General features: G+C 40.8%; 1 protein-coding gene across 2 annotated transcripts in view; it reads left to right on the forward strand.

Annotated features, from left to right (window-relative positions):
- ALDH1A2 (aldehyde dehydrogenase 1 family member A2) overlaps positions 1-16,246 on the forward strand; it is a gene marked incomplete at its 5' end in the record, with an annotated part of 55,164 nt that overhangs the window by 16,079 nt on the left and 22,839 nt on the right. For both annotated transcript variants that reach the window (XM_082322781.1, XM_082322782.1), the window contains 3 exons: positions 8,442-8,546; positions 8,746-8,886; positions 10,489-10,618. In XM_082322781.1, the coding sequence (XP_082178907.1) occupies positions 8,442-8,546; positions 8,746-8,886; positions 10,489-10,618 (376 nt within the window). The remainder of the gene's footprint in view (positions 1-8,441; positions 8,547-8,745; positions 8,887-10,488; positions 10,619-16,246) is intronic.

Raw genomic sequence — 16,246 nt, forward strand, 5'->3', positions numbered from 1 at the left:
TCCAGCTTATGTCTGCCATGCTGAAGTCTGACTTAATTTACACACACTGAAATGTCACTGAGATGTTGATGTATTCACCTATTTTAAATACTTGGTTTCTGGTCCAAAGTCCACTGTTGTCAAGGACTGTTTGATTTCTGTAGGCTTGGCTCAGGCTTTGCTACTTGGGAGTTACATCCAGAGAAGCTGAGCGCTCTAGTTTTCTCATCCAGACATGTACCCTTGGCACAGGACACGGGTTGTGCAAACATAATTCTCCTAGATTTTGACGTAGCGCTGTGCTGACAGCAAAGCCAGAGCAGCCTCATTCACTTCTTGTGCATTTTCTTTCCGATTCCACTTTTTTATCCTCTTGCTGTAGTATGTTTGTAAATGTTTAAAATTCTCCAACCCTCTCAGTACACTCTGCAGTTTGGACTCCAGATTTCTTGAGTGGAATTTCAAGCTTGGGTTTATGAAGGAAACCCCCATTTATGGTAGACCGTGTCTAAAAGCCATGACATCATTATTCTTCTGGCTCTGAGGTCCAAATGAGTTTTCAAAAAACCTGAACACCCCAAAACACACACAGCTTTAGCAAAGAGCTCTTCTTCCTTTTCAAATAGTTGGGGTTTTTTTTTGGGGGGGGGCGTGGGGGGGGGAGCAGTGCGAGGTAGGGAGAGGGAAGGAGCCAGGACAACCCCACAGCCAAAGAAGAAAAATAAAAATCAACATGTTCTGGTTTTGTTTGGCCCTCGCAGATCTCACAGGCTCTAGAGCAGGTGTCAAGTTTCCAGCGAAACAGCTTTGTCTCCCAGTACAAACATCCCTCTGGAGGTTGTTGCCATTGCTTCCTTATCATCACCTGGGGCCTGATTCAGCTCCCACTGAAACCAATTGGATTTTTCCTTTTATTTTACTGTGGGTGGGATTGGACCTCTAGTGGCTGAAAACCAGCTATATCCACAGGCGCTTGCTTGCCAGAATTAAATTTAGGGCAAAGTTCAGTGTGACTCATGTACAGTTCAGTGTTACTCTTCTTAAAACAATTACAGTTCCTCTACAGTTGAAAGGCATCTCATTACAAGAATCAAAATCTGTGTAACTTTGGCGGGACTAATATTGCTCTGTGGTAGCTACCATGAACAACATGATAACCATTTCTGGTTTTATACTCAAGCCAGCCAGCCCGCCTTGATTTACGCAGGTGTATCGTTTGAAAGCAATGCCGTCGTTGGCGCTGCCCAACGGAAGGCTCATTCACGGACTGACTTGAGAAGCGGGATTCTGCACTGAGAATGTTTGGGGAGGTTGGCCTCGACGTCTGTGGCCCATTACTGACGATTTGTGAACTGCCAGCAAGGAGCAGTGACTCTTGCTGTTCACCTGAACAATCCCCTTCTTAAAATAAAATGGCACTGGTGATCAATCGCTGGCCAGTCAGCAGTCGGTCTGCCAGGGTTGGCTTTTGCTTTCCTAGTGCCTCCTTATAAACCAGGTTTTCGCTGATTCCGTAGCCAGCTGTTGGTTTCTAGTCACTCCCAGGAGTGGCTCTGGCTCGAATGTGAGAGATTTGTTGTATCAAGACAGCCATAAAAGTGAAGGAAAACAAAGCTTGAGAAAACAAACAAGCTGTACCTCTGATTGGCAATCCCTTCGACTTCATTCCCTTACAATTGTACTAATCGTTAGGGCTCTTGAAATGTTTCCAAAGGAGAGGAAATGAAGTTGCCGAGATGGGAAAGGATATGAAATTTCCTGACCGGACTGAGGCACAGGTGCCCGGTATCTGTGATGTTATGCAGTATTTACCAAGGGAAATGCTGCTGCTGGATTTTTTGCATGCCTCTAAAATTGTTGTATGCCCCCCCCACCAAAAAAAAGTGCCATTATGTATTTCTTAATGCCTCCAGCTATGAGAAGATGCTGAGGGCCGAACAGCTGTGATTCTTTTATAAAGTACTTTGGCATCTGATGCCCCCTCCCCCATCCTTCCAGATTTAACGTCAAAGGCTCTCTAAGGAGAAAGTCACATATGAAAAAAAGATCTTTGATGGAATGAAACTATAACCAGCTACTAAATCAATTGAGTTAGGAAATTCCCATTCCTTCCTCCATTCATCCAGAACCATATCTCCTGTGGGAAGCCATTATTATTTGGATGTTAAAATCCTCTTCCTGTACCAAAAAAACATTTCTGGAGCTGCAACAGCATAAAAACATTGTTTATTAAATCCATGGGAAAATAATTCCACCTCCAAAGAGCTGAATGCTAGGCCACTGTCTGTCCACTGGCTGAAGTTCTTACTTATACAGCTGGGGAGCCTGAAGAAAATGTCTGATGACATCATCACCAAGCAATATCGAATTAAGAATGTAGATCATCATTTCACTTGCACATCATTTGAGACGGTTTTCAAGAAAGGAAATGAAAAGCTACATTGTTGCCACCTGTGTTGATTACACTTACGAATTAAAGGAGCCCAAATTACTTTTTTCCTCTATGTTTTCAGAGAAGACAATACAAAAAAGAGAGGCAGTGAGCATGCAGGAATCCCCAGTGAATTCCAAAATCAGTTCCATTTTCCAAATCCAGGGTTAGCCCCTGGGTGAACATCAGAGGGAATCTGTAGTGCCATGAAACCAAACCTCATTCAACTAAGTGCTGCAAAGGAGGTATTAGTTCTGTGCTGCATTTTAAATAATTATATTTATACACCCACCCCACCCCCAAAGATAGTTGTTTTGTACTTCCTCAGTGGTAACTAGTGATGAAAAACACAAAACCCTATCCGTTTTCTCCCCGTGCTGAATTTTGCTGCTACGGCATTGCAGGTTAGATTGTTCAGCCTGGTTTTGTACACATCCCTTTCTCTTTCAATACTTATCACTCCAATTACCTGCATGGTTTGAAATGAGCATTAAGTTAAGTTGCTAATTATTAGTAAGCCAACTGGGACAGATGGCTACTTAAACAAGATATTGTAGTTGTTTATTTGCAAAGCTTAATTTGCTTTGCTTTATGCTAAAAACATTTACTCTTGGCTTGATTTCAACACTGATGAGCATCCAAAAATGCTATTGAACTCAGTGCATAATGCTTTTGAAATGCAGGTCTTACGCAAAATGCAATATATAATTTCTTTCCAACTACATGGCAGCAGAGTCTCAAAGTAACTTGAATTTTTACATGATAACTTTGAATTTTACTTTTCCTTTGTATACTTTTTTGTATGCTGCAGTATCTCAAAGGCTCTGAACAGTCATGTGCCCTATAGGATGGGTCAGATTGCTTCCTTGATTAGTCCTATGGAGCTCTGCCAACGGTGGCTGTATGTAATTAACCATGGGCAGAATCTGAACCTAGCAAGTATGTGGTGGGACCATCACCTTGCAAAGTTCTATCAAAAGGTCTATAAGAACATGTGCATGTGTGAGGAAAAGGTTATTGTCAGTACCAGGAGGGATGTGCCTGTTCTTTTAGCAAAATGCCATGCCCTCTCCATCTTTCATTTGGAAAGGAACAGAAATTATTGAGAGACCTTTACAATGAGATCTCAGGAGAATGATGACACTCCAAGGGCACGTTCACAGGGGCAACCGGGAGCTTCCAACTGCACCTATTACACTGTAAGGCCTCTTCGAAACTTCCCCATCCCACATCCCCCCCCACCCCCCCACCCCCCCCCCGCTACCTCAGCTGCTGCGTGTTGCCTGAGGCAGCATTGCTGGTGACCAAATCATGTTTCGTTTCCTCCTTAGACCACTGTACCCCAACTACCGCCAGATTCCTCACTTATAAGAGGCATTGTCTGTTTTGCCTGTTGGGTTTGTTCTTGGCCAAATCACTGTACTGGCAGGGACACCTGAGCAAAACAGGAAGGTTTGCCGCTTCTCTTCCTGCTCTGACAATACTGCCATTATTGGCTCTGCTGAGAGTAGGTGGCAAACTAAATGTTCACGTATTCTAAAATTTTTCAAGTGTTCCCTTCTTCCCTTTCCATTTTGGCACAGTTTTGTTGATAGCACCCAACAGGCCGGATTATTTAACTACTCACAATACCACATAGCAAATACATGACATACTATATACTTTTTCTTTTCCTTGCTGCAAATCACAAAAGGTAACACTAGGACTCAAACAAAAACAAATTACCTCAGTAACTCCTGGAAAACTCAAGTGGTTAATCAGTTACCTTTTATTTACATATATATGCTTAATGCTGAATTAAGTTGTAAAAACCAAAGGCTGATTTATAGCCCCAGTCAGCCTTAATTAACATTGATTCCAGGGGAATAGTAAATGTGAATAGCCTTCACAATTGAGGTTGAACAATGAACTCACTGGGTGTTGTCCAATTTGTAGCATGATTTACATGGAAGCAAGCCCTTCTTTTTTTCTAGGGTTACCCCTTTTTCATCTGGCATTTAGGATGGGTTATATATAATCCATAGATAGGAACATTTGCTGTCAAATATTCTCCCTGATTTAGAGTTAGCCTTTACCATGGTCACTATAAATAAGGCAGAAAAAAACCCAGTTTGAGGCTTTGCAGGGATTCCTTGTTCTTGCAATGTGTCATCGCTTGTCCATTTCATGGCATTTTTACGAAGTGGCCATAATGAAAGTCAGATTAAATGTACAGGATATATACGTTTAATCAACAGCCATTGGAGTCAGTAGTGCTGGAAGAGTTATAAAAGCCCCTGTGAATGCAAATTTATTGCAAAAGAATCTGCGTCTTGGTGGTAGGAATATCTGCTGAATGGTACTACCTGACACAGAACACCTAAAACTTTCAAAAGTGAATTATTTAAGTGTAAGGTTTTGCTTGTAAAGCCGCCAGCTGCTGCATTTCAAGACTTGAAACTGTTCCAAAACATGGGACTAGGTACTTTATTTGTGCACTAGAGTAAATACTCTGATTTTACTGCCAATTTAAATGTGCTCAGTTTACAGTAATGAGCTTGTATAGGCAATACCTTGTTTATAGAAAGTGGAACAGGAAGAAACTAACATTAACCATTAACAGTAGCAATTTCTCTTGCCTTCAACTCTAACTTTATGCCAAATAGATCCTTCCCATGTCCTATCCGAAATATTTGCTATTACTGCTCTTCTTCTAAATCTGTGGGATAAATGGAGCATTCAATAAAAATAATACACCTTATAGTTCCAGTCAACTTGAATTGCAACACTCTTGTAATTTCAAGGCACCATTTCTTACTCCTATAGTGAAACGTATTTTAAGAACAAATATGTGTCCTGTGTACTAGCAAACCTGATGATAGGTGTTCATCCCAGCAGAATGTAGTTAACATTTTTCAATATCATCTTTTTAAAACAGAACAGACCACTTCTGTAAGGGAAGAGTACTGAATTGCAGTTGCCTCCACTTCTCAGGTTCTTGTACTCAACCTAACTGTTTTATTCTTTCAAGACTGATCACACGAGGAACCTATGTGTTTATGTACATACTGTAACCTTAAACAAACATCCTTACATCTCCTTTGGCCATCTGTTCCCGAAGCTGCAAGCTTTTCTCCTTTCCCCTCCCTCCTCAGCACACCCCCACACACTCTGGGCATGGAGTTAACTCCACTGAACTCAATGGAAAGAATGACAGTAAAATCCTTCTTCCACACAGGTCACAGATCTCAGAGTTTCTTTGTTTCACTTACAGTCTAAAAAGTGACAATGATACACTGGAGGATTTTGGCTTACGGTGTTAGTCACTAGAGATCACACTGGTGATTCTTTCATTATCTTATTTTGGCTGGGTTAGCTCCAAAGCGTCCTAACGGGGCCAATACTTCGGTTTGCAAAGCAGTGTAACCACTGAGCAGGAAGACACCACCCACGGTCTGAGGAGCTTACAGTCCACAGCCATGAACAGGTTCAAGATAAATACAGTGTGCAAAGAAAGCGATAGATGGGTAATGGTGTGGTAGGGCCTGGATTCAGCTACCTCTGAAAACCAAAACAGAAAGAGGGGGAAAGCAAAGAAAGGACAGACTCTGAAATGGATGGAAGGGCACACACAGCAAAGTGGCTGAGGCTAGAGGCACAGGGAAGATGAGGAAACACAATGGAAACACATCTATAAAAGCAAAAGCACGTGTAATTGTTGGTTTCTCTGCACAGTTTTTTTATCGCCAGGGTCTTTTCCAGGCAGGCACGGGTTCCTTCTGCCCATGGCCTGAGTCAGCCGGACATGAGTCAGCTCTGAACCAGAAGCTATGTCACTGCAGTTAGTGTGGCACTGAGCCTGAGCTAATAAGCCCTGCTGAGAAGAACACAGCTACATGGCTTCCATTTGGCTTGGAGAATAGGTTGAGCAAGCTCATCCCTGGTAACAGAAAACTCTACAGATGTATCGTTGCCTTCATGTGCAAAGAGTGTGCAATTTCTTTACTTTCTTTAAAATGCACAGGCGCATCGGTGTCCTCACCATGTTCTTTTCTTTTACGGACACTTTATACTCTTTGGCATTGCAACTGTTCATCTTGAACTTTCTGACTGTATTTTCTCTTGGCTGCTTTTTTGGCTAGAATAGTCTTCGTTTTTTTTCCCAGCTCAGTTTCTTCTCATCGATTTATGACTAGCACTCTCTACTTGTTTCCTTCCTTCCTTCCTTACAGATACATTAAAGCTTTGGTGATCCTCTTTCCTTAAACATCCAGCATTTTGATGCTGATGCTTTTTTTTTTTTGCCATCAGACAAGTTGTAAACACTTAAGTTAGAGTAAGTTTTAAACTATTCAGTTGGCAGGCTGGTGTGGCTATCCTCATTGCACTATTCCAAACCTAAAAAATCAGCAGCTGATCTGTAATCATACCATACTGTTCTTTGACTGGAAGGGACGGGTATTACATTACATTCATTTCCACATGAAAAATATGTAATTTTTTTGTCCTGGTTTTGCCACATCAAATTTTGCTATAAAGAAAACAAACAAAAAAAGGAACCAACAACCTGACACTATTTAAGCAAAGTCCGTACAGATGAACTGTCTTCCATCGTCTCCATGAGCTCACCTGGCTGACCTGAGCCATGTATCAGTACAAAGGTGACAGCTTCTTTATTGCATGGTAGTAAGACAGCAGAAAGTGCAAGATTAAAGACGTGGCAAAGTACTACTCTGGACAAGTCGTTTGTGATGTTTAGTCTGCCTCATCAGTCGGACAGGTTTTTGTCCCAGCATCTGTGGTGGTTCTGTGAGGAAACGGGACCAGTATTGGTCCATATTGGTCCAATTAATGGACCATTCATTCTTGTTCCGTAGCCATGATCTAAAAAGATAGGCCAGTTTCTGCTACCTGACTGTCTCTGATTGGAACTGACTCCTGAATCTTTCAAAGGGTCCCTCGGCTTTCTACTCATCCACAGTTGTAGGATCTGTGTGGGGTACGGGGCTTGGCTTTGCTTTAACCAGAGAAAGGTCCCTGTCTCTATAAACACAATGTAACCCCTCATGCAAAAAAGGGCGGTGAACGTTCCTTCTATCGGGGGGTGAACTCCTGCCTCCAATGAAGTCAGTGGTAAAATTCTCATTGATTTCAATGCGGCCAGAACCTCCCCTTACACATTTAAAGTTGTATTTCATGGAATACAATGAAAGAACATTGATACCTGAACTCCAAGGAACTTGTATGGTGCCTGGACTTTTTGAACACTTGTTCTTAGAAAGATTTCAGGAAGAAAGCATCTGAATACCTGGAAAGCCTTTCACTCGGTCATTTTCCTAGAGTGACTTATGTCATATTTGCTGATAAATAATTGCATCCTGTTCTTGAAAGTTATTTAGTAGAAAATACCTGGCATGTGTGCAGCTACCAGTAAAAATCTACTTTAAATAAACTCATCTGTCATTACCTCTTTCAAGACAGCTGTTGTCAGCACCATTAAAATTCAAATTTGGTTTGCCCATGACAATTAAAATGATGTCAACACTGAGAGAATTTAACAATTTCCATTGTTCCAAGCAGATAAGCAAGTTAATTCTGTGCTGCAAGCCATCACTGCAGCCATAATCAACTGACTGTGTACTGAAGAACTGTGATGTTTGAGATTATTCAGCCTTGACTGGGTTGTATCAGTGACCAAATGTTTACTTACTGAATTGAATGATTACTCCAAATCCTTGTCTTGTCTCCAGCAGCTTCAAGGCTTTTTCTCTGATACAGGTTTTTCCTTTTTTCAGTTTATTTGTTACAGTTTTTGAATGTCAACCAAGTTATTTAGAGTTTGACGTTGCTTCTATAGTAACACTGCCACAGAATACAGAAAGACATCAGGGGCTGACCCTTAGCTTGAACTCTTGAAAACCGTGATTTTCACAGGCATAAATAAGTTTCAACTCTTTTGTATTAGAATCTGCAGCCTTTCCCAGGAATTCGTTGTTATATACCTTACTGTTTGTTCATGCAGGAGGACTGATGACTTTTCTTCCTTTTCTAGATTTTCATCAATAATGAGTGGCAAAATTCTGAAAGTGGGAGAATATTCCCAGTATATAATCCAGCAACAGGAGAGCAGATCTGTGAGATCCAGGAAGCTGACAAGGTAATGCATCCCGTGAATGGCTAGAAATGTCTAAATAGATCAAAGCAACAGGTCCAGAATAGCACTGTTGGACAGTTCTTTTTTATTTATCACAGTTCCAAAACCCATCATGTGACTAAGGTTGTACAACAGCAAATTTCATAAGCCTGGTACTGTTATTTACCTCAGTGCCTTTGTTTTTTTTCTTCCTCCTTGACAGGTTGATACGGACAAAGCAGTGAGGGCAGCTCGCCTTGCTTTTTCTCTAGGTTCAGTGTGGAGGAGAATGGATGCATCGGAAAGAGGCCATCTTTTGGATAAGCTAGCAGACTTGGTCGAAAGAGACAGGGCAATTCTTGCTGTAAGTGGCACATGAAAATCAACAGTTAAATCACCTGTCAGGTTTATATTCTGAGAGCAAATTAGTTCCAAAATGTGTTAATATGAATTATATTTGAAAACTACACTCAGCGTGATGGCTAAGATGGCTGTCTACTTAAGACCTGATCCAAAGCTCATAAAAGTCAACAAGTCTTCCAATTGACTCAAATGAGCTTTAAATTGGACATCAGACAAATGAACGGGTGTGCACACACATGTATGCCTGTTATGCACACCTGTAACTTCTCTAAAATAAAAAATGGAAGACTGAGTGAAGTGATTTGTGCAGACATTAATGAAATGGCAGGTGAAATGCTTACTGACACTCGGCTGGCAACATGAATTCTGGGTATTGCACTATTTCGCTCACGTATGAAGCCATCTAAACGGTGGCATTGTTAATGTTGTTTTCCGCATGTCAAGTGCTTTAAACTAAGCTGGTGAACATCTTAATTCCAGCTTTGTCAACACTTAAATCATCTTACCACCAGTGTATACTGTAAAATCGCCACAGGGAGAAGGAAGTGCGCAGCAAATCAAGTTTACTCTGCCTGTCATTCGATTTGTATTTCTAGAGCCAAGTTCTTTACTGAATTGCACTGCAGGCAATGCCATTAATTGCTCTTGGGGATATAAGTCAGTGCAGAATTAGGCCTCCATTCTTCTCTATAGAAACTCATTTGATGGTTGGTGTGTTACACATGGGCGTCCTTTGCCCATTCTTAACGATTTCTATTAGACAGCTATTGAGAATGAGTTAAGCTACTCAACATCTTAGGATATTTTATTGGATTCTTTTTGCTAAATGATCTTAGGAACCCCTAAGAGGATAGCTTATAAGATACTTTTAAAAATAGGAATATTAACTTAAAAATAAGGACATTAGCTTGTTAATTTATGAGCTTCCCTAGAGGAGAGTTTGTTTATTTGATGGCAATAAATACACTGGCTGTACAGTATAGATATCTCAGACCTCAGCAGGAGTCTTGGCAGCCATATAGAGAAATTTTTATATTCACATCAATTATACAAAGAGGGATATGTCCATTCTTCTCTTTATGGATTCAGATCATTAATATGGGGTTACAAGGAGCCCCTTCTCAGCTGTTATCATTAACATAACAGAACCTAGTTTGACAGGCATTTTTATCTTGGCTCCCGATTAAAGCAATTTAGCATTTATATATCTGGACCAAACACAGTGGCTTTTAGGTCCAAAATACACACAGGCACATGTACATGCATGTACACACACACACAAACCCACAAGACAGACAGACAGACACACAAATGCACACACACGCACACGTTCTTAAAATCATAGTCATTCTGGAATACTCCAGAAGGAACCAGATTTTTTTTTTAAGCAAAATAGGTTTTGTTCACATTTGCAAAAAGAAGTAACAAAGGGGATCAGATAGTTGTTCTGAACCTTGTGGGTTAAGATTATGCCAAGGCGTAACTGGTTGGTCTTCATTAAAATCTGTCGTGATTAAAGAGCTGTTAAGACAGTGAATACTTAAGTACAATAGTCTAAAAATGCTGCTGTGCTTATATCTCTTAACTTTTTCTTGTCCTCTAGACTATGGAATCGCTGAACAGTGGCAAACCTTTCTTGCAAGCTTTCTACGTAGATCTTCAGGGAGTCATAAAAACCCTGAGGTATTACGCCGGCTGGGCAGACAAAATCCATGGAATGACCATTCCTGTAGGTAAGGGGGATTAAAGCACAGGTACGCACCTAAACCTTCTCATGGCCAAATGGCTTAATAGATTACAGCTTCGTGAAAGGTAGAAGAGAACCTTGGTTTGGTCTTATAGCGTGTAGTATGTCACTGAAGCAGATGTTTAAACGTCAGCGAGGGCTGGACTAGATGACCTGCTATTGTTCTGCCCTACATGCACATCCCAAAGAGCGTCTTCTTTCTTTTGCATGTGTCCATCTGAGAAGGAGATAGCTCAATACCTACATTTAAATATTGGTTTATATTGTATGTTTTATATTGTATGTATATGAGTTTTATATTGTATGCATGAGATAAATCTTTATGAATGCTGGGAAATTAGTTATTCTGCTCTTATTTTTTGCTAGAGAGAAGAAAGGAAAAAATCCTTACCATTATTTTTATTAACAAGTCTCTTCCTCCTGCCCTTCCCTCCCAGCTGTTTAACAAATACAGGCTGCATTTTCTGTTGCAAACATACTCATTTGCAGTCTGGACTAGATGTACCAACTGCTATAATTATGCAAAATGGCACATGATAGCAAAGAATGATTTTATGCAGGTGCAGTCATTAAGGTAAATGTACTCATCTTTTACCTGCATAAAATAAATCTTTGGAAAAACAGTAAGGAAAACCAACATGTATTCTATGGATTCTTTTTGGCTTCATGGTGCACTCTGTTCGTTGCACATGCATGTTTATTACACTTTACTGAAGGAGACCAGGAAGGCACACAAGTAAATGAATTTTGCTGTTGCCTATCCATTTCCATAAAATTACATTATGTAACACAATATCTGCAGTACACTAGCTTGCCCCTGTACAGCAAAGCACAAAACTATCGAAGTTAGGCAAGCAGATAAATTGACAATGTGGCCCCAAAATTTTCAGGAGGAAAACAGATCATGTAACACTTATTGCAGTGTTACTCATCATGGTGTTTCAGCTTACTAAAATTGCAGTGTGTACTGACTGATGTTTATCATCACTAGTATATTTTCACCGAAGAAACGACAATATTTCAAGTGTAGACTCTCCTGTAAAGAGTCTTGAAGATTTCCACAGTCATTTAGGCTGAGATTCATAAATCCTGGTTTTGCTGCTTGCACTTCACATTTAAACATGCGAAAGTGCAGAGCACACCATAAATTCATATATTCAGCAAATTTCCTGTTCCCTAATCCCTTACTCCCTGGTCAGTGAATGCCGCCTCCTCACTCGCTAGCCCCGCAGGTACACAATATTTAGGTCAGTCACCAAAAGGCATTGCCAGGTTAAGGAGAATAAATATTCTCTGCTTTTTCTTGTCCTCAAGTAGTGTATCAGATGAAAACCCTTATTTTTTTCAGTGAGGTGGGCTACACTGGGGGAGAGGAAGGCACGTTTTCAGCAGGCCTTCCTAAATGCAAACTTTGGTGCTAACACACACAGTTATCAGTAGTGTAGAATCATAAGTCCATTCACAGATTTTCAGGGTATCAGTTAGTTCTTCCTCTTGGTTTAACACTCCTCTGTATTCCTCCAGTTTCACACCATAAATTTGTCATTCTCATAAAGCTATTTCAGAGCAAGGCCAGTGTTAAACAATGGTGCTCTTTACATTCACTTACTATCAGCTCAGCAAAGGAAACCAAACAAGACAACAAAACGAAAATAAAAACCCTATTAAATCGCCTTCTCTTTCTGTTCAGTGTGCTATAAATCTGAAACCTCCCAATCTTTCATCTGTTTCTGTTGAGGTTTTCTTTTCCTCTAAAATAAAAATAGCCAAGTGATAGAAAAGTAGAAGAAGAACAGTGCGTTTTACAGTCACATTCCTTTTGGTCCCAGAGCTGCTAAAACCTTCAGACTGCCCTTTGCTTGCTCCCAGGCATAAAGCCTTGATGATTTAAATTAAAACAGAATGAGGCTAAACTAGAAACTGTTAAACTAATAAACTGAATGCAAGCAAAAATGCCTCTTTAAATCAATATATGATATGATACAGCTTAAAGAACCAACTCAGCTCTCCTCACCCACTTGTTTGCTGTGTCCTGCTATATGAGGCATATGACTGTATTATGATTGTTATGCAAATATAATATCTGGGGCAGAGACTCCTGATGGAAATCTGAGCAAACACATCTGTGGAAGGTATTGCTGTCCCAAAGTGAGATCCCTGGATAAATGGGGCTTTCTTTCTGATTAAAAAATAAAAATCTTCAGGCCAGGTGCTAAGCAGCTGCAAATTGATCTGGCTCTATTAATATCAGTGAGGACTGAAGAATGCCAGTTTACATCAGCTGAGAATATTAAAAAAAAAACTTTTAAGACAAATTTTTAGATTGGATGTGGGATCAGACTGTCAGATCCCTCTCAGGCAATGTTCTTCTGGCTGCCAGCTAGTAGAAGGATAAGAGTAACAATTATCAGCAACAGCATCTTAGAATAAGTGTCATTAGCATGACTTGTATAAACTCATCTTCAAACTCTAAAACATTTTAAAGTCTCCTATTTAATTTCTGAGCAAAGAGGAGCTTTCTATGCTCACTGGTCAGAAAAAGTGACTCACTTCATCAGTCTTGAGTTATTTTGTCATGGTAACAGCTTATTTTACATTATGGACAAGGCAGCTCTTAGATACATCTTTGGCCTGTCCGGGGGCATCTGAAGCTTCTGAATAACTTCAAGTCACGTATGTTCACAAAGATATTGTTAGAAAGCAACCTCAAAAATCTGATCTTAACAGTAAGTCTGTGGATAATGAACTTTGGAAGTAGGTGTCAAAAAGGGCAGCTGCCTAGAGTCTAGTGGAAGAAAGCAGGGCAAGCAACTCTGCATGGGAGGTATTGCTCTGCGGAAAGAACGTTCTGCCTACATTCGGTAGAATTAACCACCATTTGCCTGACTTGGCAAGCAGGTTCAGGTTATCTATAACTTCATGTTATGAAGCACGCAGACATGTGGCAATGATTATGCAGTGACAATCTAAAGTCAGACAGTGCTAACATAACTGTGTTACTGTTATGTTGTCACCATCCTTCTGGCTGAGAATCCACCTCTCACAGTACTACCAAGTACAAGCTGGTATTTTTAGCTGACTCCTCTATGTGCCTCTTGAGCACTTAGACAGTTTTGCCTGTATATAATTCTCTGTATTTTGGCTTCTACTTTACTTCTGTCTGGTCTGATGATTCTTCCTATGGTCTGTGAACCACTGCTAGCATCCGTGAAAGATAACCTAGAAAATCAAACTGATCATCTCAATTTGTGAAACAAGTATTCTCATCTCCACTGGGAAGTTGTTAAGCATCTAGAGATCAAAACGGTGCAATGACATTTTGTCAGTGCAGAGCAAACCAACTGATCAACTATTTTCTTCCTCCTTTTCCTGATGTGAATCTCTTTTCTCTCTTTCCCTCCCTCCTTTACTTCCTCTGTTCTGTCCCTTGTCTTGGTTGCAGACTATTGTTACCTTTCTCATAATTATTCTGTATCTGGCCCCCAGCTGATGTATTAGGTACTCTAGCTCAGGTTTCTACTGAGCAAATCCTGTAAAGTAGATGTACAGAAATAAGCAGTCCTGAAAATGGGTTATTTCTAACCAAATTCAAGTTGAAGTCTTTACTTAAACCCAAGAAGCTTTACGGATTAACCCATTTATTGTTACCAGATGTATAGTACAGGGCATTGCAGCAGGTTCCCAAAATGTACTCTCGGTTGTGAAGTTAGGTCTTTCTCCGATATTGAACAAGGCTGGCGGCAGCTCCAAACTGAATGGGGCAGAGGCCACAGCTGCCCACATGCTCTCACACCATGTGAAGGAAAGCACATACCCTTGCGTTGGACAGTGACAATGCGAGCAAAAGCACTGTAAGCTGTCCTTCTTTTACTCCCTTCCTCCGTCTGACCATTTCCTATCCTGGGAAATTATCTCCTGTGACTGGGCCTAGGTAACTTTCTCATCATTATCACATACTTAGTTGAAATGGTTTTCCTAAGTAAAGAGATTCAAGTTTTTCTAGATGACCAAGCACTACAGGCCAAGGGGCACATTCAGCTCATGCCCTTCCCTCAGCTGTAGCCTCACTGAAAAACATTTGACCTAAATTCAGAGGCGGTTTGAGCCTGGGCTAGTTTATACAGCTACAAGACTCAATTTAGGTACAAAAGTGCTGTAAATCTACTTTGCGCAGATGCAGGCCAAGCTCACTAACAAAGCTGATGGTTAGACAATACCTTAACCGGTCCCCACACAGAGCAGGTAATTTTCCTGCTCTTTATCAATCAGGAAGAAACCTATGTTGTATCACAGCATGTATAACCTCAGCATGTACTCCCAGACCACAGGCAAGTGCTGAAGCAGCAACAACCGTGCAGCTTTGTGAAAGAGCATGAACTCCATCAGCCCCCATGACAGTCACTTACACCAGCTGTGCAAAATGAGCCAGCCCAGAGGCCTGCCGCTCCGAGCAGGCCAGGCCATGTGAAAGGTTCCCACAGACCACAGGCCTGACCCCAAATCACAGATCTGTTTATTTCATGACCTGACTCAGGCTGCCCTGAGCTCAACAGTGCTTTAGTTAAGGACTGCAGATCTAGCGTAGCACTCACTTTAATTAATGATACCGCTCATCCCTAGAGCTTTTTGCCATTTTTTGTTCATCAGGACCTTAAAAATAATTACCAGATCAGAGAGTTAATTAAGTAATTCCCTTTAGCCTCCTACCATCCACACCTGCTGTTTGTGAACATGCAGTCTGCTTTTCCTTCATCTTTGTTGTTAGGATCTCTCTTAGTCCATATTCTTATTTCTGTCAAAAGTCCAGTGAGAAAACCCATAATTTCCATGTTTCCGTTGACTTGGTCCCTTCATTTATTTATTCACCTCTACCTTGCCCAAAAGGTTTGTGAAAACTTTTCTTATTCTCTGATGTCTTGTTTTCTAGCTGCATCCAACTTTTCCCTGTCAACTTAAACTGACTGCCTATTTAGCTTGAGGCCATTTCTGATACAGGCCGTGTTCTACAAGTCAGCTATCAGAGCATGGCCATACGATGACCCCCGTGTTCTCCTTAGTGTTGTCTTCTGCAGTAAATTATGCTCAATTACACATCAGTCACTGGCTTCCCTTCTTCATTCCACATCTACAGACTGTGGTATATCATTCCATTACTTGAAACTGCCTGTGTCTTCAATGGAAGATGAGGGAGATGTGTGTTACTCTATTATCGCACATCTGCTTGTATATATACCTTTATATTGCTTTGTCCCAGTCCTGCCTTTCAGGAAATTGCCTTTGTGACTCTTCTCTTCTCTCACCCTGAAATCAGCAGAGGCTAGTTAAGTGCCTTCCTTGCTACTGCCCTTTTTTGTGCGGTACAGCTTGTCTTCTTTCCCAAGGAAGAAAGCAGGTTACTTTCTGATGGGATGCCTGCTTCCTTTGTTCTACAGAAGGAACAATTAGGTTGCTCCTGAACCTAGGTTTCCCATGCTGGCTCATGAAAAAACATTTCCATGACTTCTTTATTTCTTTTACTGCCATCAAAGGCTGATCCTTAGAGCTTTTTCCCCCCTCTATTTTTTTTTTTTGTTCTGCCAAGTCAAACTGCACTTGAGAGTAACCATGCTCATCT

Source organism: Platalea leucorodia (assembly GCF_965183815.1).
Source record: "Platalea leucorodia genome assembly, chromosome: 9".
In the NCBI taxonomy this organism is placed as follows: Eukaryota; Metazoa; Chordata; class Aves; order Pelecaniformes; family Threskiornithidae; genus Platalea; species Platalea leucorodia.